The sequence below is a fragment of the Corythoichthys intestinalis genome, chromosome 1, assembly GCF_030265065.1.
Source record: "Corythoichthys intestinalis isolate RoL2023-P3 chromosome 1, ASM3026506v1, whole genome shotgun sequence".
NCBI classification, from domain to species: domain Eukaryota; kingdom Metazoa; phylum Chordata; class Actinopteri; order Syngnathiformes; family Syngnathidae; genus Corythoichthys; species Corythoichthys intestinalis.
The window spans coordinates 8744992-8770782 of NC_080395.1; the positions used below are offsets into that span (position 1 = coordinate 8744992).

A 25791-nucleotide genomic window follows, 5' to 3' on the forward strand; every position below is an offset into this window, starting at 1 on the left:
AATCTTTTACCACATAATGCGCAGACACAAGGCTTTTCTCCACTGTGTGCATTTGTGTGTCTTTGTAACTCATTTTTCGTACAAAAAATTTTATCGCAATGAGAGCAGACGTAAGGCTTCTCTCCGGTGTGTCTTCTTGTGTGTACATTTAAACTTCCCTTCTCGCTGAATCTTTTACCACAAAATGTGCAGACAAAAGGCTTCTCTCCAGTGTGTGTATGCGTGTGTTTTGTTAACCCTTGCTTCGTAAAAAATCTTTTATCGCAAGTAGAGCAGACGAAAGGCATCTCCCCAGTGTGTATTTTTTTGTGGTTGCTTAAATTTTTTTTCTTGAGGAATCTTTTACCACAAAATGTGCAGACAAAAGGCTTTTCTCCAGTGTGCGTACTCGCGTGACTTGTTAAGTGATGCTTAAAACAAAATCTTTTATCGCAAAAAAAGCAGACGAAAAGCTTCTCCCCAGTGTGTCTTTTTGTGTGTATATTTAAATTTCCCTTTTTGGTGAATCTTTTACCACAAAAAGTGCAGAGAAAAGGTTTTTCATCAGTGTGTGTATGCGTGTGTATAGTTAAATTTTCCTTGGTAGTGAATGTTAAATCGCAATGTGAGCAGGAAAAAGGTTTCCCACCCAAGCATTCTTTTGTGTGTCTTTTCCGTGATGCCTTCTTTAAGGTTTTCGAAGCATCAATGTCAACATCCTCCTCATCGGTGTTAAAGTCAGAAGAGTGTGATGTTACGTCGTCGCTGTCCGACAGTGGCGATAAGAGGTCATCCGGTTGCGATCGTCCCTCACCTTTTGTTGTCAGGTCTTGAAACAAGTTACAGCTCGATAGTTTCACTGCTTGGCTCGCTTCGCTTGGACCTTCATCTTCTTTGCTGTTTACACCGACAGTCATTGGAAACTTGGGGATTTCATCTTCCTGTTTGTCTATAATGCTGGGGGTCTCTGGCTCCGCCTCCTGTTTGATGTACGGCATCTCCGACTCCTGCTGTTTAACGTAGGGGTGATCGTGCTTCTTCGGGTGAAGATCTTCCACTGTGACGTCTGTGGGACACAAGATAAAAAAACTTTTTAAAAAATCACGCTCTTGGGGCGAAATTGCTGATATCTCATGATTTTCAGTCATTAGTCATTAGTAGATGACGTGCTGAGAAACGGATATACCAAGATCAACAAAGTTAATCATGTTTGTGATATATCGAGACAAAAAAACATATTTGAAACAAACAAACAAAAAAAAAGGGGGTTGAATAGATTGTGTAAAATAGAAGCGGCAACTGTCAAAAAAGCACTCCTGTCTTCATATACAAAGCATGTTTGGCTTACAAACTGCAAAACAGAGCAGCTACATCATATGGCGTCTTCAGTGTCTCACAACACAAAACATGTCCACAAGCTTGATTATTGTTCCTTAATGTGCCCGTTTATTTATAATTTAGAGAAGTCTCTAGTTTTCAAAGTTTTATATTTTTGTCCGTCTCGTGACTTTTTTTTTTTTTTTAAATCAGACACTGTAATAAGTTACGAACAACGTGATTATTATTTTCACCTACCCACTTCTGGGTAAACTGCACTTAAAGGGAACCACGGATAGACAGACTTGTAGTTCTTAAAAGATTAACGTTATCATGAGTTGAAATAATTAGATATTAAAACCCCTCGATTTCGGTTTTATACAATTTATAAAATTAGTTTAACTAGTATATAGCCATTGTTTTAGACATCGCAGGGCAGTGACGTCATTGGGCTACGATGCTGGGCTTCCACAGTATGACTCTGACATAAACATGTAATCTGTTCAGCCCTTTCAATGGCATACCGCAAGCAGGCTATTTTTAGACCGTGACGTCGCATCGTAAAGCGGAAGTAAAGCCGAAGTGGGACATTATAGACCCGCCCTCGCATAGACCCAACGTAATTAGTGCTACTTTTCTCCGGTAATCTTTCAAAAACGAACATGACGATCACGCATTGCTTTTTTGGAACTTGTAGAAACGACTCTAGACATGACGACACATGAAGGATGTTTTCTTCATACGTTTCCGGAAACCAAAAACTCGGGAGGAAAAAAATGTGAAGACCGAATCAACTTGCGCGGACTTCAACGCCAGCTCGGCGAATCCATTCACGTTTCATATGCAGTAAACATTATGTTGGGTTGGCATGGTCTTTCAGAGGACAAAGAGGTAAGCCATGTTTATATTTGTAACTTATTTTTTTAGCGTAACGTTGTGCCGTACTGCTTCTCTCTGACAATGAATGACCTAAAAAAAATTACAATCGTATCTGACTGCCACTGTTACCGTTTCTGGTATATATACATATATATTTTAAAAACAACTTCAGTAAGGGGGAAGTGTAAACAAATCATAGGATTAAGATGTGTTATCAATGAAAAAATTATTAGTGTTTGTTGGCTGTCACTGAGTAGCATTTGCGATCGCTACACAAAGCTAACTAAATTACCCCCAAGAACGGTAAGAGACGTAGGACAACCAGAGGATATACAGTGCCTTGAAAAAGTATTCGGCCCCCTTGAACCTTGCAACCTTTCGCCACATTTCAGGCTTCAAACATAAAGATATAAAATTTTAATTTTTTGTCAAGAATCAACAACAAGTGGGACACAATCGTGAAGTGGAACAAAATTTATTGGATAATTTAAACTTTTTTAACAAATAAAAAACTGAAAAGTGGGGCGTGCAATATTATTCGGCCCCCTTGCGTTAATACTTTGTAACGCCACCTTTTGCTCCAATTGCAGCTGCAAGTCGCTTGGGGTATGTTTCTATCAGTTTTGCACATCGAGAGACTGACATTCTTGCCCATTCTTCCTTGCAAAACAGCTCGAGCTCAGTGAGGTTGGATGGAGAGTGTTTGTGAACAGCAGTCTTCAGCTCTTTCCACAGATTCTCGATTGGATTCAGGTCTGGACTTTGACTTGGCCATTCTAACACCTGGATACGTTTATTTTTGAACCATTCCATTGTAGATTTGGCTTTATGTTTTGGATCATTGTCCTGTTGGAAGATAAATCTCCGTCCCAGTCTCAGGTCTTGTGCAGATACCAACAGGTTTTCTTCCAGAATGTTCCTGTATTTGGCTGCATCCGTCTTCCCGTCAATTTTAACCATCTTCCCTGTCCCTGCTGAAGAAAAGCAGGCCCAAACCATGATGCTGCCACCACCATGTTTGACAGTGGGGATGGTGTGTTCAGGGTGATGAGCTGTGTTGCTTTTACGCCAAACATATCGTTTTGCATTGTGGCCAAAAAGTTCCAATTTTGGTTTCATCTGACAAGAGCACCTTCTTCCACATGTTTGGTGTGTCTCCCAGGTGGCTTGTGGCAAACTTTAAACGAGACTTTTTATGGATAACTTTGAGAAATGGCTTTCCTCTTGCCACTCTGCCATAAAGGCCAGATTTGTGCAGTGTACGACTGATTGTTGTCCTATGGACAAACTCTCCCACCTCAGCTGTAGATCTCTGCAGTTCATCCAGAGTGATCATGGGCCTCTTGGCTGCATCTCTGATCAGTTTTCTCCTGGTTTGAGAAGAAAGTTTGGAAGGACAGCCGGGTCTTGGTAGATTTGCAGTGGTCTGATGCTCCTTCCATTTCAATATGATGGCTTGCACAGTGCTCCTTGAGATGTTTAAAGCTTGGGAAATCTTTTTGTATCCAAATCCGGCTTTAAACTTCTCCACAACAGTATCTTAGACCTGCCTGGTGTGTTCCTTGGTTTTCATAATGCTCTCTGCACTTTAAACAGAACCCTGAGACTGTCACAGAGCAGGTGCATTTATACAGAGACTTGATTACACACAGGTGGATTCTATTTATCATCATTAGTCATTTAGGACAATATTGGATCATTCAGAGATCCTCACTGAACTTCTGGAGTGAGTTTGCTGCACTGAAAGTAAAGGGGCCGAATAATATTGCACGCCCCACTTTTCAGTTTTTTATTTGTTAAAAAAGTTTAAATTATCCAATAAATGTTGTTCCACTTCACGATTGTGTCCCACTTGTTGTTGATTCTTGACAAAAAAATTAAATTTCATATATTTACGTTTGAAGCCTGAAATGTGGCGAAAGGTTGCAAGATTCAAGGGGGCCGAATACTTTTGCAAGGCACTGTATAAGAAAGACAGGGCTGATGGTAAAGGATAGCTTGTTGAAACAGGAGAATGTCATTGTCAGTCGCGTCGATAAAAAAGCTAAAGCTATGCTTAGGTCGACTCGTTTTTTTTCGTCTTTTCCAGCCTTCGATACTAAAGCCATCTCTTTAACTGAACATTTTCCTGTTCTTCCACATCTTTGCCAGTCAATTTGGCACCATGCACATCATTTTCGGAGATAATTGACAGATTTAACTCTGTAAACATCTCTTTCGTACACGATTTCCATTCATTTCCTATTAGGGACATACGGTGGCTTGTCCTTACTTAGCAACAGTAGCTAATGTCATGAATATTAATGAGCGGAAGTGACATGTTGCTTGCGGTACGCCATTAGGGCTGTCAAACAATTAAAATTTTTAATCGAGTTAATCACAGCTTAAAAATTAATCGGAATTAATCGCGATTCAAACCATCACTAAAACATGCCATATTTTTCTGTAAATTATTGTTGAAATGGGCGGCACGGTGGCTGAGTGGTTAGCACGTCTGCCTCACAGTTCTGAGATCAAGGGTTCAATCCCAGGCTTCTGCCTTCCTGTGTGGAGTTTGCATGTTCTCCCCGTGCCTGCGTGGGTTTCCTCTGGGAACTCCGGTTTCCTCCCACATCCCAAAAACATGCATGGTAGGCTGATTGAACACTCTAAATTGTCCGTAGGTGTGAGTGTGTGCGTGAATGGTTGTGTGTCTCCTTGTGCCCTGCGATTGGCTGGCAACCAATTCAGGGTGTCCCCTGCCTACTGCCCGAAGTTAGCTGGGATAGGCTCCAGGACCTCCGCGACCCTCGTGAGGAATAAACGGCATGGAAAATGGATGGATGGATGGATGATTGTTGAAATGGAAAGACAAGACAAGACGGATACGTACATTCAACATACTGTACATAAGCACTGTATTTGTTTATTATAACAATAAATCGACAAGATGGCATTAACATTATTAACACTCAATCTGTTAGTGATTGTAATACACCACAAGGTGTCAATAGCGAGTTTTATATTAACTTAGAAATCAAGCCAAATACTGAGTTTTGTTCCTCGACTGACGCCGTAGTTCCCCAATTACTGGTCCATGCATTGTACCTCACCGTCAGTTGAGTGTTGGCTTCACAAAGTACGAGACCTCTGATAGTTTCTATGTTGTGACTAAATATTGCAATCCAGTGTATTTGTTGAACTAAAAAAATGTTTGAATAGAGTTTGACCAAAGTCTAAGTTTTATGTGTATTTTGCATAGCTATTTTGAATGGGAATGCCAGTTCTCTTTGCACTGTTGTTTAACTGTGTGAGAATAGGGCCTCCTTAATACAGATTGAAGCGCTTTACTTCTTGTGAACATTTTCTTGGAGAGATATTTTTGCTGTGCTTTCACAAATGATACTTATGTTTGTTGTAAAGGAGATGCCAAAGCTTATGCCAATAAACGGCGCGGTCCAATGAACGCCTGTGTCCACTCGCCTTTTGTAATATTCTGTTATCGAATTATCCGAGGCACCTTGAAGTGCTTGTGGCGCCAATGCTGTTTACTCACATGATGCAGGAGTGAGTTAAGAGTTACGGCCTGCCGAGAACCGTAAGCTGTGTTAATGTTGAAGCTGAATGTGCTAATAAAGGAAGTGCCAGCACGTCGCATGTGGTATACCTTTGTGAAGAAAAAGCTCAAAACAAGACATCTTTCTCTGCCTCTAAGCTCTCAAGTGCGTCATTGTAATCTGAGGCAATGTATGAGCGGGTCATTCCATGCATGCGTTAATTGTAGAGGTGTGCAAAATTTCCCATTCTTAGATTATTCGCGATTCGGCCGTGGAAGATTCGAGATCGATTCACAAACATCCAAATTCCAATTATTGAAATATGCCAAGTAAAGCGGAAGTACAACACACTCAGTGCGCCGCGCGGTCTTCGGGGCGCAACGAGGAAGAACGCAGCGAGAGTAGCTCAACATCATGCTTCTCATTACCCGGCCCCTCGGGAAATGCCAAAGCTCAACTCGCGGCTCTAGCTCAACTCATGCCACGAGATAAAAACACACAACAACATACCTGACTGCTGCCGAAACGCTGCTACAAAGTACGTCATCCACATAATGTAATGGTAGATATCATTTATATAGGACTAGATGCACCATTGATTCAGTAGCGTGAGCAGCACATCTACAAAACGGCCGCCATCTTAAAGCTCTGTCACTTCCCTGCAAGGCTGTTGTAGCGAACCTTCCAAGCAAACCTAATTAACTATTTATCTAAAATACTCTTAAATCGGTAAAATATTGACTTGACTATCTTTAAAATACTTTTAAAACTTTCACATGTCAAAAGTAGACAAAAGGGAAATTATGGAATAATGGGAGCAATTTTAACAACTTTAACAGTTGATTCACAACATTAAATTAATTGAATGTAGTTTAAAGCTGCTGTTACAGAATGGGGACTGGAGTTTTTTATTTACTGCTATATGTTAACTTGATACTGAAATAGTAGTTTGGTTTAGCCTGAGAGGATTTTTGAACAATTTTGGAACTAATGTACAAAACATTTAATTAAAAAAAAAAAAAAAAAAAAAAAAAGAGGGGGGGTGCATCAATAATCGTTTTATAATCGAATCGGAGCCTCTGAATCGTAATTGAATCGTTAGGTGCCCAAAGATTCCCAGCTCTAGTTAATTGCGTCAAATATTTTAACGTGATTAATTTAAAAAATTAATTACCACCCGTTAACGCGATTAATTTGACAGCACTAAATTTAATGTAAGCAGGATTCAATAAAATAATTGTTTCTTTCACAGATGACGATAACAAAAATATTTCATTGATGAATAATTTTGAAATAATTATCTACGAGAAACTACATGAAGGTAAACACATTTTGAAATGACTAAAATATGACTAACTCGTATTTTCGTCCAAAAGACAAAGACAGAAATTAAAAGGGCTGCCAAAAACAATGTTATTGTTATTTATTGTAAGCATGATCCCATAGTCGTCCAATTGTGTTGAATAATGAGAATTGATGCAATACAAAGAGTACTAGTATATACAACCCAGATTTATAGAACAGAGCGAGCAGTTCACAAAAAAGGAAGCAAGACAGACCGTAATGAACAAACATGTTTGATAGTAATAATAAAAAGGTCCAGTAAATCTATAATGAAGCAGATTTGAAATGATTACAATGCACAAGACGACTCCTTACACCACAATACTGACATGCGATCAGCTGATAGTTAGCTCTGATAGGTTCAAATGCACGTTTTCTGGAACAGCAAAAAAGAACAAAGCTTGTTGAATTGATGCGATAAAAAAGGCCAAAGCAACAGAAAATTGATCAGCTCTTTAAGAGAAAGGAATGAGTTGAAGAGGCTTATTAATTTGATCTAATGTACATAATTTAATTAGACTCGTCAAATGTCATTGAAATTGTCACTGAAGGTTAAAGAACAATGAATGAACATGTGTGAAACTAAGTACTTAGCAAAAACGGGCGAAATAAGTAAAAACAGTATCATATTCTTCTATTTTCAAATACGCTGATTACTTTTTTGTACACTCTTTCCATTCTGTTGATGAGCTTCAAGAGGGAGTCACTTAGAATGGTTTTTCACTTCACATGTATGCCTTTTCAGGGTTCATTAGTGGAATTCAGTGCTTTATCAACGGCGTTTGACCGCCATTTGTGTTGCATTGCATGAGGTGTGACCAAACTTTTGGCCTTTACTAAATGTTACTTATGTCTTTTAAAAAAAAGTGGATGTTTGCATGAGTTTCAGTTTTAATGTACATCCAAAATTGAGGTTTTGCATTTAGATGTGGGGAGAAAAATAGGAGTTTGTTGACAACTGTGCCAAAAGCAAATTTATCTGCATTTCAGTGGATTTAGGATGTTTGATTTATGTGTTCATATCAGTGTCAAATAGTCAAAAAAGATAACTACGTTGTATTTTTACAGTTTGAATGTGGCTTTTTTTTTGTAATTCAGGCAAATTGATGCACTTTGTCTTTTATGTACAAACAAAACAATGTTAATAGCTACACTTAATTGTAAGTTCATACAGTGTTACCGCTACATACGAAGTTATTTCGGTCCAGGACCTTGTTTGTTGGGGTGCAAGATATCAATTTTTTTGAAACCGATACCGGTATCGATAACTTCCTGCTCCTCAAGGCCGATACCGATACGATAACTCATAATATACCCTAATTTTCGCACTATAAGGCGCACCTGACTATAAGCCGCAGCCCACCAAATTTGGCACAAAAACGGCATTTGCTCATAGATAAGCCGCACTGGACTATAAGCCGCAGCTGTCCTCACTGTATCGTGGGATATTTACACCAAAAGATATTAACCGGTACAACATTATTTGACAGAGGCATCATACGACCGACTGTCATAAGATCAAATGAACCATCATTAAACTTTGAACCAATTACTGCAAAGCTTTATTGCTTCAAGAAGCTTCATTTGGCCATCACTGCTCCCTTGGGGAGACAGTCAACCTCTGCTGCCACCTGCTGTTGACTGTTGTCATCCAACATGCCTCTTAGCATGCATTGCAGCGCTACAGATGTAAATAACAATCAAAAATCATGTTCTGTGCTAAATATTTCTTCAGTTACTGTTCCAATTGTTTCATCAATTGCTAGTTATGGTATTTACTAACACTTAATTTGACAATGGTGCCATAAGACTGTCATTACACAATCATAATTATGACATGTCTCTGTCCTGAGCATTCATGAATGCTTATAAGAGATGTCATTAAGTGTTATCCGGCAAATGATCTCACTTTTGAATGGATGCAAAAGATCCAAGATGGACAAAAATTGAGTTAGTGACATAATTTTCCACATGACACTTAATGACATCAGCATTCAGTAATGTCCATGATAATGTCATTTCATAATTTTGATGATCTTATGACAGTCTTATGACACCGCTGTCAAACAAAGTGTTACCTAAAAAAATCAACAAATAAGCCGCACTGGACTATAAGCCACAGGTATCAGAATGAAGGAAAAAAGTAGCTATTTATAGTCCGAAAATTACGGTACATATAATTTTTCAATGTATATTCACGTACATTCAGTTTTTGAACACCTGTAGGTCAAAAATACTAGTGGTTGATTCAGCATAGATTTGCCTTTGACCGAACCAGAATTTTCATGATGACACGAACATTATAATAATGAACTAAACAAAGACAGTAACAAAGCTTTGCATACTGGAAAAACAGGAGTGGAAACAAACGCACACATCCCAATTCGACACCGTGCCAAAAACACTATTAATAGGGCCGATAATATATTATCGGATTTATTGGGATGACGTCATAATTCCTGTTATCGGACCGATAATTATCGGTCAAAACACTTAATGGCCTTGGACCAAAATACATGCTTGACTTGTTAGATTCCGATGAGACATCTAGACCCCTAAGGTCGTCTGGAACCGGTCTTCTGCATGTTCCAAGAACAAGAAACAAGCAGGGTGAGGCAGCATTTAGTTATTATGCTCCTCACCTCTGGAACAAGTTACCTGAACGTCTGAAGTAAGCTCAAACTGTTAGCTCTTTTAAATCAGGGCTAAAAACGCTTTTGTTTAGCACTGCATATCCATAACTGTCTATATATTTCAATCTACTTGCTTTCTATTCCTCTTGTGCTTATCTCCATTGCTGATTTCAATTATTATTATTAGAAGTAGTTTTTGTTTTATTTTTATTTATTTATTTTTATTCTATTTGTGATTAAATGCGATCTTTATGTATAATTTTATTTCCGATTTTGATTGTCTTGGTTTTTACGTTGTATTGATTTAAATGTGATTTTATGATCTTCATGTGATGTAAAGCACTTTGAATTGCATTGTGTTGAATTGTGCTATATAAATAAATTTGCCTTTCCTTGCCTTGAAATGTATGCTTTCACAAAAAGCTCAATTTCTCTGTTTTTTCATCAGAAATTGGAAAATAACTTAAAATAAGCTATTTTCTAATAATGATTTCTAAAGAATGAAAAAATATATGAACTAACTTTTTATCTGCTGAAATAAGAGAGTCTCTTTCTTTTGGTGGGTTCCATGTTCATATATCAAAAGAACAGAATTTTCTGTGGGCCTTGCAAAATCAATCGAAATCCAGTAAAACGGCCGGGAGTGAAGGGCCTTGCTCCAGTGAAAATGGTTGGGAGTGAATGAGTTAAAAAGGACAATGTTATGCAGAGGTGTACTTGAATTAATTTTATGGACAAATGATACTATTTACAGTGGTGGCAGAGTGGTTTTGGGTGTGGGGGGCGCGAAAGGTTTACGTCTTCCTTGGGCCGTAACAGAATACATATCAAGTACAACAGACTTTATGGCCCACAGAAATCAAGGTGATGCCAGGCTGCCCAATTGTACAGCATGGAGTGTAAAGGGTTAAGAGGTTTTTACCAACACACGGTGCAAGTGAATGGTTTCTCCTAGGTTTGTGTTCTTGCATAATCATTTAATTCTCTCTTGCGGGTGGACCTTTTACTTGGTGTGTATGTATGTATGTCTTGTCAACTCTTGCTTCGTACAAAAATTTTTATCGCAAAGAGAGCAGACGAACGGCTTCTCTCCAGTGTGTGTCCTTAGGTGTATATTTAAACTTCCCTTCTGGGTGAATCTTTTACCACAAAGTGTGCAGGGAAAAGGCTTTTCTCCAGTGTGTGCACTCATGTGTTTTGTTAACCCTTGCGCCGTAAAAAATCTTTTATCGCAAGTAGGGCAGACGAAAGGCTTCTCCCCAGTGTGTGTTCTTATGTGATTGCTTAAACCTTTTTTCTCGAGGAATCTTTTATCACATAATGTGCAGACAAAAGGCTTTTCTCCAGTATGTGTACTCGTGTGTCTTGTTAACTCAGTTTTCGTACAAAATATTTTATCGCAAAGAGAGCAGACGAAAGGCTTCTCTCCAGTGTGTCTTCTTGTGTGTATATCTAAACTTCCCTTCTGGCTGAATCTTTTACCGCAAAACGTGCAGACAAAAGGCTTCTCTCCAGTGTGTGTACTCGTGTGTTTTGTTAACCCTTGCTTCGTACAAAACCTTTTATCGCAAGTAGAGCAGACGAAAGGCATCTCCCCAGTGTGTGTTCTTGTGTGATTGATTAAATTTTTTTTCTCGAGGAATCTTTTACCACAAAATGTGCAGACAAAAGGCTTTTCTCCAGTGTGTGTACTCGCGTGACCTGTTAAGTGATGCTTCAACCAAAATCTTTTATCGCAAAGAGAGCAGGCGAAAGGCTTCTCTCCCGTGTGTCTTCTTGTGTGTGTCTTTAAATGTCCCTTGCTGGTGAATCTTTTACCACAAAATGTGCAGAGAAAAGGTTTTTCATCAGTGTGTGTATGCGTGTGTGCAGTTAAATTTTCCTTGGTAGTGAATGTTATATCGCAATGTGAGCAGGAAAAAGGTTTCCCACCCAAGCATTCTTTTGTGTGTCTTTTCCGTGATGACTTGTTTACGGAATTCGAAGCAACAAAGTCAACATCCTCCTCGTCGGTGTAAAAGTCAGAAGAGTGTGACGTTACGTCGTCGCTGTCCGACAGTGGCGCTAAGAGGTCATCCGGTTGCGATCGTCCCTCACCTTTTGTTGTCAGGTCTTGAAACAAGTTACAGCTCGCTAGTTTCACTGCTTGGCTCGCTTCGCTTGGCCCTTCATCTTCTTCACTCTTCACACTAACAGTCCTTGGAAACTTGGGGATTTCATCTTCTTGTTCTTCTTTAATGCTGGGGGTCTGTGGCTCCGCCTCCTCATAGATGTACAGCATCTCCGGCTCCTGCTGTTTAACGTAAGAGGGATCGTGCTTCTCCGGGTGAAGGTCTTCCACTGTGACGTCTGCAGGACACAGGATAAAAAAAATCACGCTCTTGGGACAGACCGGCTGATATTTCATGATTTTCAGTCATTAGTAATTAGTAGATGACGTGCTGAGAAACAAATATACCAAGATCAACAAAGTTAAACATGTTTGCATGGTATATCGAGACGAAAAAATGGGGTTGAAAAGCTCTCTGTAAAATAGTATTGGCAACTGTCTAATAAACACCCCTGGCTCTTATATACTAAGCATGTTTGTCTTACAAACTGTAAAACAGAGCAGCTACATCATAAGACGTCTTCTGTGTCTGCCGAAACAAGACCTGACCACAAGCTTGGATTTGTTACTCCTTAATGTGTTCGTTTATTTATAATTAAGAGAAACCATAATTTTCAAAGTGTTATATTTTTGTCTGTCTGATGATTTTTGTTTTTTGAATCAGACACTATAGTAAGTTACGAACAACATAATTATAATTTTCACCTACCCCTATCTGGGTAAAGTGCACATAAAGGGAACCACTGATAAAAAGACTTGTAGTTCTTAAAAGATAAACGTTAATATGAGTTAAAATAATTTGATATTAAAACCCATCTTGATTTTTCCGTTTTTATACAATTTGTAAAATCAGTTTAACTTGTAGGTCGCCACTGTTGTTGACATCGAAGGGCGGTGACGACATTGGGCTATGCTGCCGGTCTACCACAGTATGACTACCGACATAAACATGTCATCTGTTCAGCCCTTTCAATTTAAGCCCGAGAGGAACATTAATGAGAATGACAGCACTGTCGATATTTGACAAAACGAGCAGCAATTGGATGAACTGGATGCAGGTACGATGTCGGGAATTCATCCCAATCCTCTGTTACAAAACAATCTGACCAGCAGCAGAATGTGACAAAATCAAGCCAGTCGTCACACTGGCTTTGCTTGCTAGCTAGCACAGCTATACTCTCAGTCCAGCCCAATCACATCATCATCCCAAGCGTCCATTGCGTGCATAAAACATGACGCCCTCCGTAGGTCAAAACATGTACTAAATATTTGATATTTTTAAATCAATGGCAATACTTTATGCATTTCTAATTAGATATTTTAGTAAAAGAGAACAATTGTGGCTTATTAGAGCCTACAAGTCTTTAGGTCCGAGGTACTCTTTAAGATAACATACGAAACATCCGAGTCCAGATATGAATAAGCAGCAAGTGGCCAGGCAGAGGGAAGTCACAGTTAACAACGATACTCGTAGATAAAGTAAAATATAGTTATATATCACATATCATATGTATTGTTATTATAATTTAATGTAAGCAGGATTCAAAAATTGTTTCTGTCACAAATGACGATAACGAAAATATTTCATTGACGAATAATTTCAAAATAGATATGGACGACCAAAACTAGATGAAGACGAACACATTTTGAAATGACTAAAACATGACAGTAGTATTTTCGTCCAAAAGACAGACGAAAATTAAATGGGCTGCCAAAAACAATGGTATTTTTATCATAATTTATTATAAGCCGGATACCATAGTCATCCAATTGTGTTGAATAATGAGAATTCATGCAATACAAAGAGTACTGGTATATATAACCCAGATGTATAAAACAAAGCCCTAAAAAAAATTTTACAAAAAAAGGTAAGACAGACTGTAATGAATGTATTTGATAGTAGTAATAAAAAGGTCCAGTAATTTTGTAATGAAGCAGATTTCAAATGATTACAATGCACAAGACGTCTCCTTACACCACAATATTGACGTGATCAGCAGAGATCGTTAGCTCTGATTGGTTCAAATGCACGTTTTCTGGAACAGCAAAAATAGAAAGAAAAAAAAAAAAAGCTTCTTGAATTGCTGCGATAAAATAAGGCAATGCAACAGAAAATTCATCAGTTCTTTAAGAGAAAGGAATAAGTTGAAGAGGCTTATTTATTTATCTAATGTATAGGTAAAAGAACCATGAATGAACATGTGTGGAACTTTGTACTTAGCAAAAACAAGTGTAATAACTTAAAACAGGTACACATAATATTAGAAAACGTGCCGAATATTGCCAACAATTGTCCCGCTTTGTCAGTTACATTAGGAAACCGGCGAGCACTGTAAGCATCATATAAGGCAGCATACCAAGTTGCTCAGTTCAAAATATCCCCACAGCATAGCAAAGGAGCCGTTACTGCCTGCAGCAAAAATGAAAACTGCCCCTCTGTCCAATGACACTGTTGTTTTTGCGCTTTGTTTTTTCGGTCAGATTGTTTGGCATATTGTCCTCATGAGTTAATGTTGCTAATTAATTGGAAATAGTCATTACTTACCGATTTTATTTTTCAGTATCAAATGGAAAAAAAATGTACCTAGAGTGTATTTTTCCAGTTTGGATGTGCATTTTTCGGTAATTCAGGCAAACTGATGCGCTTTAAGTCTTTTCTGTTACAAACAAAACAATGCTATTAGTTATAATATTATAAGTTGATTCATTTTAGGTTTTACTTTCATGTTAAAAAAGACAAAATGTTTTGCACAGGTGTACTTGTAAGAATTTTATAGACAAATGATACTATTTACAGTGGCGGAAAAGTGTTTGGGGGGCGCGAAACATTTTCTTCCTGTATTGGGCTAACAGAAAATATTTGAGAAGCACTGCTCTATATACTGGCCAAAAATTACGTCTTTATAACGAGTACAACAGACGTTATGGCGTGTGTTTTTGCGTAATCTTTAATTCTTGCTTCCAAGTGAATCTTTTACCTGGTGTGTATGCGTGTGTCTTGTCAACGCTCGCTTTGTATTAAATCTTTTATCGCAAAGAGAGCAAACGAAAGGCTTCTCCCCAGTGTGTGTTCTTGTGTGGTTGCTTAAATCTCTTTTCTCAATGAATCTTTTACCACATAATGTGCAGGCAAAAGGTTTTTCTCCAGTGTGTGTTCTTGTGTGTTTTGTCAATGCCCGCTTTGTAAAAAATCTTTTATCGCAAGGAGAGCAGACGAAAGGCTTCTCCCCAGTGTGTGTTCTTGTGTGATTGCTTAAGTCTCTTTTCTCAAGGAATCTTTTACCACATATTGTGCACACAAAAGGCTTTTCTCCAGTGTGTGTTCTCGTGTGTCTTGTTAACTCTTGCTTCGTACCAAATCTTTTATCGCAAAGAGAGCAGACGAAAGGCTTCTCTCCAGTGTGTGTTCTAATGTGTTTATTTAATGGTTCCTTCTGAGTGAATCGTTCGCCACAAAAACTGCAGAGAAAAGGCTTTTCTCCATCGTGTGTTCTTGTGTGTACATTTAAATTTCCCTTCTGGGTGAATCTTTTACCACAAAATGTGCAGACAAAAGGCTTTTCTCCAGTGTGTGTACTTGTGTGGTTTGTTAACGCTCGCTTTGTAATAAATCTTTTATCGCAAAGAGAACAGACGAAAGGCTTCTCCCCAGTGTGTCTTTTTGTGTGATTGTTTAGATCTCTTTTCTTGAGGAATCCTTTACCACAAAATGTGCAGACCAAAGGCTTTTCTCCAGTATGTGTACTCGTGTGTCTCATTAAGTCTTGCTTCGCACAAAATCCTTTATCACAAAGAGAGCAGATGAAAGGCTTCTCTCCAGTGTGTCTTTTTGTGTGTATATTCAAATTTCCCTTCCTGGCGAATCTTTTACCACAAAATGTGCAGAGAAAAGGCTTTTCTTCAGTGTGTGTATGCGTGTGTTTGATTAAATTTTCCTTGGTAGTGAATATTTTATCGCAATGTGAGCAGGAAAAAGGTTTCCCACCCACGCATTCTTTTGCGTCCGTTTTCCGTGATGACTTGTTTAAGGATTTCGAAGCATTTTGCTCAAAGTCAACATCCTCCTCATCGGTGTTAAAGTCAGAAGAGTGTGATGTTAAATCGTTGCTGTCCGACAGTGGCGCGAGGAGGTCGTCCGGTTGCGAGCGTCCCTCACTTTTTGTTGTCAGGTATTGAAACAAGCTATTGCTCGCTAGTTTTGCTGCTGTGCTCACTTCGCTTGGACCTTCATCTTCTTCACTCTTCACACTAACAGTCATTGGAAACTTGGGGATTTCACCTTCATGTTCTTCTTTAATGTTAGGGGTCTCTGGCTCCGCCTCCTGTTGGACGCACAGCATCTCTGACTCCTCCTGTCCAACGTGTGGGGGACCGTGCTTCTCCGGGTGAAGGTCTTCCACTGTGATGTCTGAGGGACACAGGATAAAAAAAAAATCACATATGCTGCATGCAGGAAGTGCTCAAGACCACTCCGTCTAGTAGCAATAACTACCAACAGAAGGACCATATTCTTTTTATTACATCGATAGTATATGTATTGTTCATCGATCAATTAGCTGCAATCACTAAGTCCTAAGATGAAAACCAACAAATCTGTTACAGTCCGCAAATGCATAGAAGGACCCCAGGTGTCTATTGACCTCACGAAAAACAGGCGATCGCGTAAAGGGAGACAAAAAAAGGGGTCCGTGACAGTTGGTCGGGATCATAAAAAAAAAAAAAAAAAAAAAAACAGGGAAAACCGCGATGAAAGGCAGACAAACGAAAAAATTAAGGCAATGATGCAACTCGCAAACAAAGGGATATACAAACTGTCGAATGGTAGCAAGTCAATATCTCGGCAACGTGCCTAGGATCGGTTTAAAGACACTGCTGATGAGCTGGAATTGGATGCAGGTATGACGTCGGGACCTCATCCCACAGCTCTGTTACAAAACAATCTGACCAGCAGCAGAATGTGACAAAATCAAGCCATGCGTCAGACTAGCCAACACAGCTTTCTCCCATTCCAGCCCAACCACATCATCACTCCTACCGTCCATTGTGCGCATTAAAACATGACGCCCTCCATAGGTCTAAACATGGTACTGAATAGAGCTGGGAATCTTTGGGCACCTAACGATTCGATTACGATTCAGAGGGTCCGATTCGATTATAAAACGATTATTGATGCACCCCCCCTCCTTTTTATTTATTTATTTTTTAATGTTTTGTACATTAGTTCCAAAATTGTTCAAAAATCCTCTCAGGCTAAACCAAACTACTATTTCAGTATCAAGTTAACATATAACAGCAAACAAATGCAAATAAAAAAACTCCAGTCCCCATTCTGTATCAGGAGCTTTAAACAACATTCAATTAATTTAATGTTGTGAATCAACTGTTACAGTTGTTAAAATTGCTCCCGTTATTCCATAATGTCCCTTCTGTCTACTTTTGTCAAAGTTTTAAAACTATTTCATCATTTAAAGATAGATTTAAGACAAGATTCTGCCGATTTAGGAGTATTTTAGATAAAAAGTTAATTAGGTTCGCTACAACAGAGCCTTCTACTGCTTTAAGATGGCGGCTGTTTACTTACGCCGGAAAGTGTCATTCTGCATCTCTGTTCAAAAATACATGTTCTAACACTGACGTCGTCTGTCATTTTGCATCTAGTTCTACACATATATGATATCTACTAGAGCTGGGAATCTTTGGGCACCTAACGATTACGATTACGATTCAGAGGCTCCGATTCGATTATAAAACGATTATTGATGCACCCCCCTCCTTTTTTTTTTTTTTTTTTAAAGTTTTGTACATTAGTTCCAAAATTGTTCAAAAATACTCTCAGGCTAAACCAAACTACTATTTCAGTATCAAGTTAACATATAGCAGTAAACAAATATACAAAAATAACATTAAATAAAAAAACTCCAGTCCCTATTCTGTATCAGCAGCTTTAAACTACATTCAATTAATTTAATGTTGTGAATCAACCGTTAAAGTTGTTAAAATTGCTCCCGTTATTCCATAATTTCCCTTTTGTCTACTTTTGACATGTGAAAATTTTAAAACTATTTTAAAGATAGATTCAAGTCAATATTTTACCGATTTAGGAGTATTTTAGATAAAAAGTTAATTAGGTTTGCTTGGAAGGTTTGCTACAACAGCATTGCAGGGAAGTTTACTGCTTTAAGATGGCGGCCGTTTACTAACGCCCGCATCTAGCTTTTTGCAGATGTGCTGCTACCGCTATATTGCATCTAGTCCTATATAAATGATATCTACCGTAACATTATGTAGCTGTACTTGTAGCAGCTTTTCGGCAGCAGTCAGGTATGTTGTTGTGTTTTTTTTATCTCGTGGCATGAGTTGAGCTCGAGCCGTGAGTTGAGCGTTGGCATTACCCGAGGGGCCGGTTAATGAGAAGCATGATGTTTAGCTACTCCCGCTCCGTTCCGTCCCGAGGACCGCACGGCGCGCTGAGTGTGTTGTACTTCCGCTTTACTTGGCATATTTCAATAATCGGAATTTGGATGTTTGTGAATCGTTCTCGAATCTTCCACGGCCGAATCGTGAATAATCTAAGAATCGGAAATTTTGCACACCTCTAATATCTACTGTAGCCGTATATTTGTAGCAACTAGCAACTGGGCGTTGTTTGTAGCGGCTGTCAGCCGCAGTCAGGTATGATTGTTTTTTATCTAGCGACATGAGTTGAATACTCTCGGTCCGTTCCTCATTGCGTCCCAAAGACCGCGCTGACTGTGTTTTACTTCCGCTTTACCTGGTATAATTCAACAATCGGAATTTGGATATTTGTGAATCGTTCTCGAATCTTCCACGGCCGAATTGTGAATAATCTAAGAATCGGAAATTTTGCACGCCTCTAGTACTGAATATTAAAGATTTTTATATTTTATGTCTTTTAATAACAAATTGTAGTAAAAGAACAATTGTGGCTCATTAGAGCTAACAAGTCTAAGTCTGAGGTACTCTTTCAGATGACGTATGTAACATCTGAGTCCAGAAATGCATGAGCAACAAGTGGTCAAGCAGAGGGAAGTCACAGTTAAAGACAGTGCTCGTAGATAAAGTAAAATATACTTATATATCGTTTATAATATGTATTGTTTAGAAATTTTAATGTAAGCACAATTCAATAGCATACTTTCTCACAGATGACGATAAAAATATTTCACTGACAAATAATTTTAAAATCGATATCGCCGACTATAACTAGATGAAGACGAACACAGGGAATGACTAAAATATGACTAAGTATTTTTGTCAAAAAGACTAACACGAAAGTTAAAAGAGCTGCGAAAACAATGCTATTGTTATTATAATTTATTGAGAGCACGATACCATAGTCTTCTAATTAAGTAAATTAATACAATGCAAAGAGTACTGGTATGTACAAACCATATTTATAGAACAGAGCTCTAAACACAATTTACAAGAAAGTCAGTCAGTCAGTAATGAACAAAAATGTTTGATAGTAATAATAAAAAAGTCCAGTAATTCTACAATGAAGCAGATTTCAAATGATTACAATGCACAAGACGAATAAAAAAATATTCCCTGAAACTATTCAGATAAAGTTTGGAAATTGGACAAACAACTACAAAAAGGAGGGAAGCATCAAAGCAAGCCCGGAGTGGCTAATCAGACGGACTGGGACAAACGGCAGTGGGCCGGCCTGATGTTCGGGCTGGTCATAAATACAGGGAGGAAGTATTTGCACCCCTTGTGATTTTGAAAGTTCACCCACTTAGAAAATAGGTAGAGGTCTGAAATTTCAATTATAAATGTATTCCTACTCATAGAAACAATCTTTTAAAAAACGGAACTCAAATTGTATGATTTTTAAATAATCGATTTGTAATTTACTGGGGTTAGTAAGTATTTGTACCCCTCAGAATCAGCAATAATTGTGACACTGAGTTGTCAGTCTACCTTGAAAAAAAAAAAAAAAGTGCACCTTTACCCCATGAGTAACCACCTACCCACCACCCTTTAGAGCTCATAATTGTCACCTTTGCATCCCAGTCAGTCATAATCCAACTGCTACCATGGGTAAGCCTGTCGCAATATGCAATAATTCTATTTATCGCACGGTAAATAAAAATTAAGACGGTAATTTTTCCGCTGCGATTTATCGCCTCGCGTGCACGTGTGTGCGGTAGACGTGCTGTTAAAAGTTCGGCTTCCTTTTTACCAACTACGCAAATGCATCTTTGTTCTGGGTCCGGCAAAAAATAGCGCCGGAGCCAATCCATTCCCATGATATCCCATTCTTCAATGTATACCGGCCTCATCAGTGTTCCGGATTGACTGTGGACCATCTCCGACGTGCTGGAGCCCGCCGGATGGTTTAGGCAATTTTTTATTTTTGCTGGAAACGCAGCCGTCAAAATGGGAGGAGCTGAGCCTGGAGTCTACAGCCCAGTTGCTTATTCATGGTTTAACCAGCAAACATGGACGAAGAAGGCTCCATCATGAAGGTGGAAAGTCAAAAAGTGATTTATGATGCAGCAGAACATCATTATAAGGACATTAAAAAGGAAGCTGGTGTCCTATTATGTGTGTTTTTATGGCAATGATATCAAACACACGACAAGCTGACAACTTTGTTTTTTATTAACACACGGCGCTGACAACACTTCCTCAACCTGTGGCTCTCAGCAGGCTGTGTTTCTCTCACTGTCGCGTCACATGAACAAAACAACATCACTGTTGCGTGCGCTTCAGGGTGTCTCGGAAAACATTCATATTACGCATGAAACGCCATAGCAGAAGCTATGTGGGGAAAAGTTTTGATTTGCCAAAATGCTTAAGTTATTAAGTGCAATTTTTTTTTTTTAATTGAAAAAGGCATTTTATTCTGTTTCTGTGCGGTATTAACATTGTTTTTACTTAAAAGAGGCACGATCTATTGTTTTTAGTTGTGATTTCTTAAAAAGTATTTTTGAATTTAAGAGTAAACATTTATCACATTTAAATGGGTGTACTTGATCTTTTAATATACAGTGCCTTGCAAAAGTATTCGGCCCCCTTGAACCTTGCAACCTTTCGCCACATTTCAGGCTTCAAACATAAAGATATAAAATTGTAATTTTTTGTCAAGAATCAACAACAAGTTGGACACAATCGTGAAGTGGAACAAAATTTATTGGATAATTTAAACTTTTTTAACAAATAAAAAACTGAAAAGTGGGGAGTGCAATATTATTCAGCCCCCTTGCGTTAATACTTTGTAGTGCCACCTTTTGCTCCAATTACAGCTGCAAGTCGCTTGGGGTATGTTTCTATCAGTTTTACACATCGAGAGACTGACATTCTTGCCCATTCTTAATTGCAAAGCAGCTCAAGCTCAGTGAGGTTGGATGGAGAGTGTTTGTGAACAGCAGTCTTCAGCTCTTTCCACAGATTCTCGATTGGATTCAGGTCTGGACTTTGACTTGGCCATTCTAACACCTGGATACGTTTATTTTTGAACCATTCCATTGTAGATTTGGCTTTATGTTTTGGATCATTGTCCTGTTGGAAGATAAATCTCCGTCCCAGTCTCAGGTCTTGTGCATCAGATACCAATCTTCCCGTCAATTTTAACCATCTTCCCTGTCCCTGCTGAAGAAAAGCAGGCCCAAACCATGATGCTGCCACCACCATGTTTGACAGTGGGGATGGTGTGTCCAGGGTGATGAGCTGTGTTGCTTTTACGCCAAACATATCGTTTTGCATTGTGGCCAAAAAGTTCAATTTTGGTTTCATCTGACCAGAGCACCTTCTTCCACATGTTTGGTGTGTCTCCCAGGTGGCTTGTGGCAAACTTTAAACGAGACTTTTTATGGATATCTTTGAGAAATGGCTTTCTTCTTGCCACTCTTCCATAAAGGCCAGATTTGTGCAGTGTACGACTGATTGTTGTCCTATAGACAGACTCTCCCACCTCAGCTGTAGATCTCTGCAGTTCATCCAGAGTGATCATGGGCCTCTTGGCTGCATCTCTGATCAGTTTTCTCCTTGTTTGAGAAGAAAGTTTGGAAGGACGGCCGGGTCTTGGTAGATTTGCAGTGGTCTGATGCTCCTTCCATTTCAATATGATGGCTTGCACAGTGCTCCTTGAGATGTTTAAAGCTTGGGAAATCTTTTTGTATCCAAATCCGGCTTTAAACTTCTCCACAACAGTATCTCGGACCTGCCTGGTGTGTTCCTTGGTTTTCATAATGCTCTCTGCACTTTAAACAGAACCCTGAGACTATCACAGAGAAGGTGCATTTATACGGAGACTTGATTACACACAGGTGGATTCTATTTATCATCATCGGTCATTTAGGACAACATTGGATCATTCAGAGATCCTCACTGAACTTCTGGAGCGAGTTTGCTGCACTGAAAGTAAAGGGGCCGAATAATATTGCACGCCCCACTTTTCAGTTTTTTATTTGTTAAAAAAGTTTAAATTATCCAATAAATGTTGTTCCACTTCACGATTGTGTCCCACTTGTTGTTGATTCTTGACAAAAAAATTACATTTCATATCTTTATGTTTTAAGCCTGAAATGTGGCGAAAGGTTGCAAGATTCAAGGGGGCCGAATACTTTTGCAAGGCACTGTATACTGTATTCTCACTGTGTTATTGTAAATTGTTTTTTTTTGTTTAGTTTTTTTAAATTGGGCGTGGTGCAATAATATTGCATATTGCAATAATTTATGAGAAATTATCGTACACTATAATTTGTTATTGCGACAGGCCTAACCATGAGCAAAACCGGAGCACTTTCGAAAGACCAGAGAAAAAATTGTTGAGCTCTACAAAGCTGGAAAAGGCTATGGGACAATTGAAAACCAGCTTGGTGAGAATAAATCAACTATTGCTGCAATTGTTACGCAATGGAAAAGGCTAAACATGACTGGTAATCTACTTCGGACTGGGGCACCATATAAAATTTCTCCTCGTGGGGCATCACTCATGATGAGAAAAGTGAGGGCTCAGCCTACAACAACTCAGCAGGTGCTGGTCAACGACCTGAAGAGAGTTGGATGCCGTTTCAAATGCTACTCTCAGTAAAACAATATGGCGAAATGGTTTGAAATCATGCATTACTCAGAAGGTTCCCCTGTTGAAGCCAGTACATGTTCAGTTCAGTTTAAGTTTATTGTCCCCTTAGAAGGGGAAACTTGTCTTACAGCAGGTAAGCGTACAGATAACAACAATAACTCATACACGTACAATAAATAGTACAGACTACAATTTAAAAATGTTATAGAAAGCTTTGCATCCAAGTGCAAAAATTGTGCAAATTTAGCAACCTAATCACACTTGGTAAGAAGGAGTTCTTTGTTCTGTTGGACTTAAAACAAGGGACACAATCTCCTGCCTGAAGGGAGGACCTCAAACAAGCAATGAAGGGGATGATTTACACAATCCAGTATGTCATTTGCCTTACTCATAACCTGCCTCTCATAAATATCTGTTCAGGAGACCTGTGGACAGCCTATTATCTTACCAGCCACCTTAATAATGTTATTTTTCTCTTTCACAATAAAAGCAAAAGTAAGAACAGGTTCAATAAAAGATTTATAGAACAAAGACAAGATAACCTTATCAGAGTTAAGCTTCCTTAGGAAGTACAATCTTTGTTGACCCTTTTAGCAGATAGTCTCTGTATTTGCATCGAAGTACAGAGACTATACCCTTTTTGCAGATAGTCTCTGTATTTGCATCGAAGTACAGAGACTATCTGCAAAAAGGGTGAAGGCCCATCTGAAGCATGCTAGGGACCATCTGAATGATGCAAAGGATTCATGGGAGAAAGTCATGTGGTCAGATGAGACCAAAGTAGAATTTTTTGGTGCAAACTTTACTTGTAGTGTGTGGAGAAAAAAGTAGGACGAGTACAATCCCAAGAACACCATCCCCACTGTGAAGTAAGGGGGTGGAAACCACATGCTTTGGGGCTGCTTTTCGGCATAGGGGACAGGACAACACTACTGTATAAAGCAGAGGATGAATGGTGAAATGTATCATCTGATTTTGAGCCACAACCTCCTCCTTCCCTCAGTCAGAGACTTAAAGATGAGTCATGGCTGGACCTTCCAACATGATAATGATCCGAAGCACACAGCCAAGCTGACCGAGGAATGGCTGCGTAAAAAGCATATCAAGGTTCTGGCCGAGCCAGTCTCCAGACCTCAATCCAATACAAAATCTTTGGATGGAGCCGAAACTTGGTGTTTTTCAACGACAGCCCCGAAACCTGTCAGATCTAGAGAAGATTTGTTTGGACGAATGGGCCAAAATCCCTGTTTCCATTTGTGAAAACGTGGTAACGAACTAGAGAAAATGCCTGACCACTGTAATTGATAAGCAAAGGCTTCTACAGTAAATATTAGCAATAATTTTCTCAGGGATACAAATACTTATGAACCTAAGTAATTTACAAATAAATTATTGAAAAGTCATACAATGTGAGTTTGTAAGTGGGTCAACTTGCAAAATCACAAGGGGTGCAAATACTTTTGCTCCTCACTGTAGATACATACGGCATATGTTACCTTCATTATAATGCCTATATAAGGCTTTTCATATATTGCAGCTCCAGACTTTTTTGTTATGGCTCTTTCAACTTTTTGGGTTGCCGACCCCTGGTTTAGGGGTACTTAAAAGGTTAATTCCGACTTATGCGGAAATCGGGGTTACGTCGCCAACGTACGAACAGAACTCGTCCGTAACCCGGGGACTACTTGTAGGTGTATTTAAAAATTAACATATCTAATTTTTGCATTTAAAAAAATACGCCACTAAAAGTAGGTTAACTATGGACAGAATGTGATTAATCTAAGGCTGTTAAATGATTAAAATTTTTAATCGAGTTAATCACAGCTTAAAAATTAATGGAACGCAATTAATCGCAATTCAAACCATCTCTAAAATATGCCATATTATTCTGTAAATTATTGTTGGAATGGAAAGATAAGACTGATATATGCATTCAACATACTAACATAAGTACTGTATTTGTTTATTGTAACATTAAATCCACAAGATGGCATTAACATTAACATTCTTTCTTTGAAAGGGATACACGGATAGAAAGACTTGTAATTCTTAAAAGATGTGAGTACAAGTTTGAGTAATTTTAGATTAAAACCACTCAGTATGTTTTTGTTTTAGTAAAATTTTTAATCAAAAAAATGAACTAATAGCTCGCCAGTGTTGACTTCACAACTTAAGAGACCTCTGATAGTTTGTATATTGTGACTAAATATTGCCATCTAGAGGGTTTGTTGAGCTAAATGAAATGTTTGAATAGAGTTTGACCAAAGTCTGAGTATTATTTTGTATAGCTATTTTCATAGGGAATGCCAGTTCTCTTTGCATTTAGCGCTTTTCTTTTTGTGAATTTTTTTTGAGAGATAGGATTATTATTTTTGTTGTGCTTTTAGTAAATGATACTGTAGCGGCTTAACTGTTCTGTCCAAATGCATGATGGGAAGTTGGGCAACCATGACTGTCAGTGGTGGCTGCAAATGGTATATCTTCTCTGCGTTGTGTGCAGTATAGGGTGTTAAGAAAAAGATTATCTCCTGTCGTTGTTCCCCACGTCGCTCACCACAGTAGATATAATTGTTGAGGAAGAGATGCCAAAGTTTATGCCAATGAATAGTGCGGCCCCAATGAATGCCTGTGTCCACTCCACTCGCTTGTCTCTGCCTCTTAGCTCTCAGTATATATAAAACGGCGCCATTGTAGTCTGTTTGCGGCAATGCATGAGTGGGTCGTTCCGCGCATGCGTTAAATGAGTTACATATTTTAACGTGATTAATTTAAAAAATTCATTACCGCCAGTTAACGCGATTAATTTGACAGCCCTGGATGAATCACGATTGAAAGTTTTAATGGTGTTACAGCATGATTATTAATGCAATATTTCAATATGGTTGGTCATGATATAAAGTGGGCCGATCTGTGGCATGTCACTCCTGGGCTGAAAATGAG

The 25791-nt window shown here is 38.7% G+C and overlaps 1 protein-coding gene across 6 annotated transcripts in view; it reads right to left on the reverse strand.

Moving 5' to 3' along the window:
• LOC130930269 (zinc finger protein 287-like) overlaps positions 1-25791 on the reverse strand; it is an 82183-nt gene that overhangs the window by 38385 nt on the left and 18007 nt on the right. For 4 of the 6 annotated variants that reach the window (XM_057858504.1, XM_057858226.1, XM_057858154.1 and 1 more), the window contains 3 exons: positions 15784-16206; positions 11786-12037; positions 629-1045 (listed from right to left, as the gene is read on the reverse strand). In XM_057858504.1, the coding sequence (XP_057714487.1) occupies positions 629-1045; positions 11786-12037; positions 15784-16138 (1024 nt within the window). In that variant the 5' untranslated portion in view covers positions 16139-16206. The remainder of the gene's footprint in view (positions 1-628; positions 1046-11785; positions 12038-15783; positions 16207-25791) is intronic. The other 2 variants (XM_057858302.1, XM_057858459.1) reach the window with 2 other exon arrangements.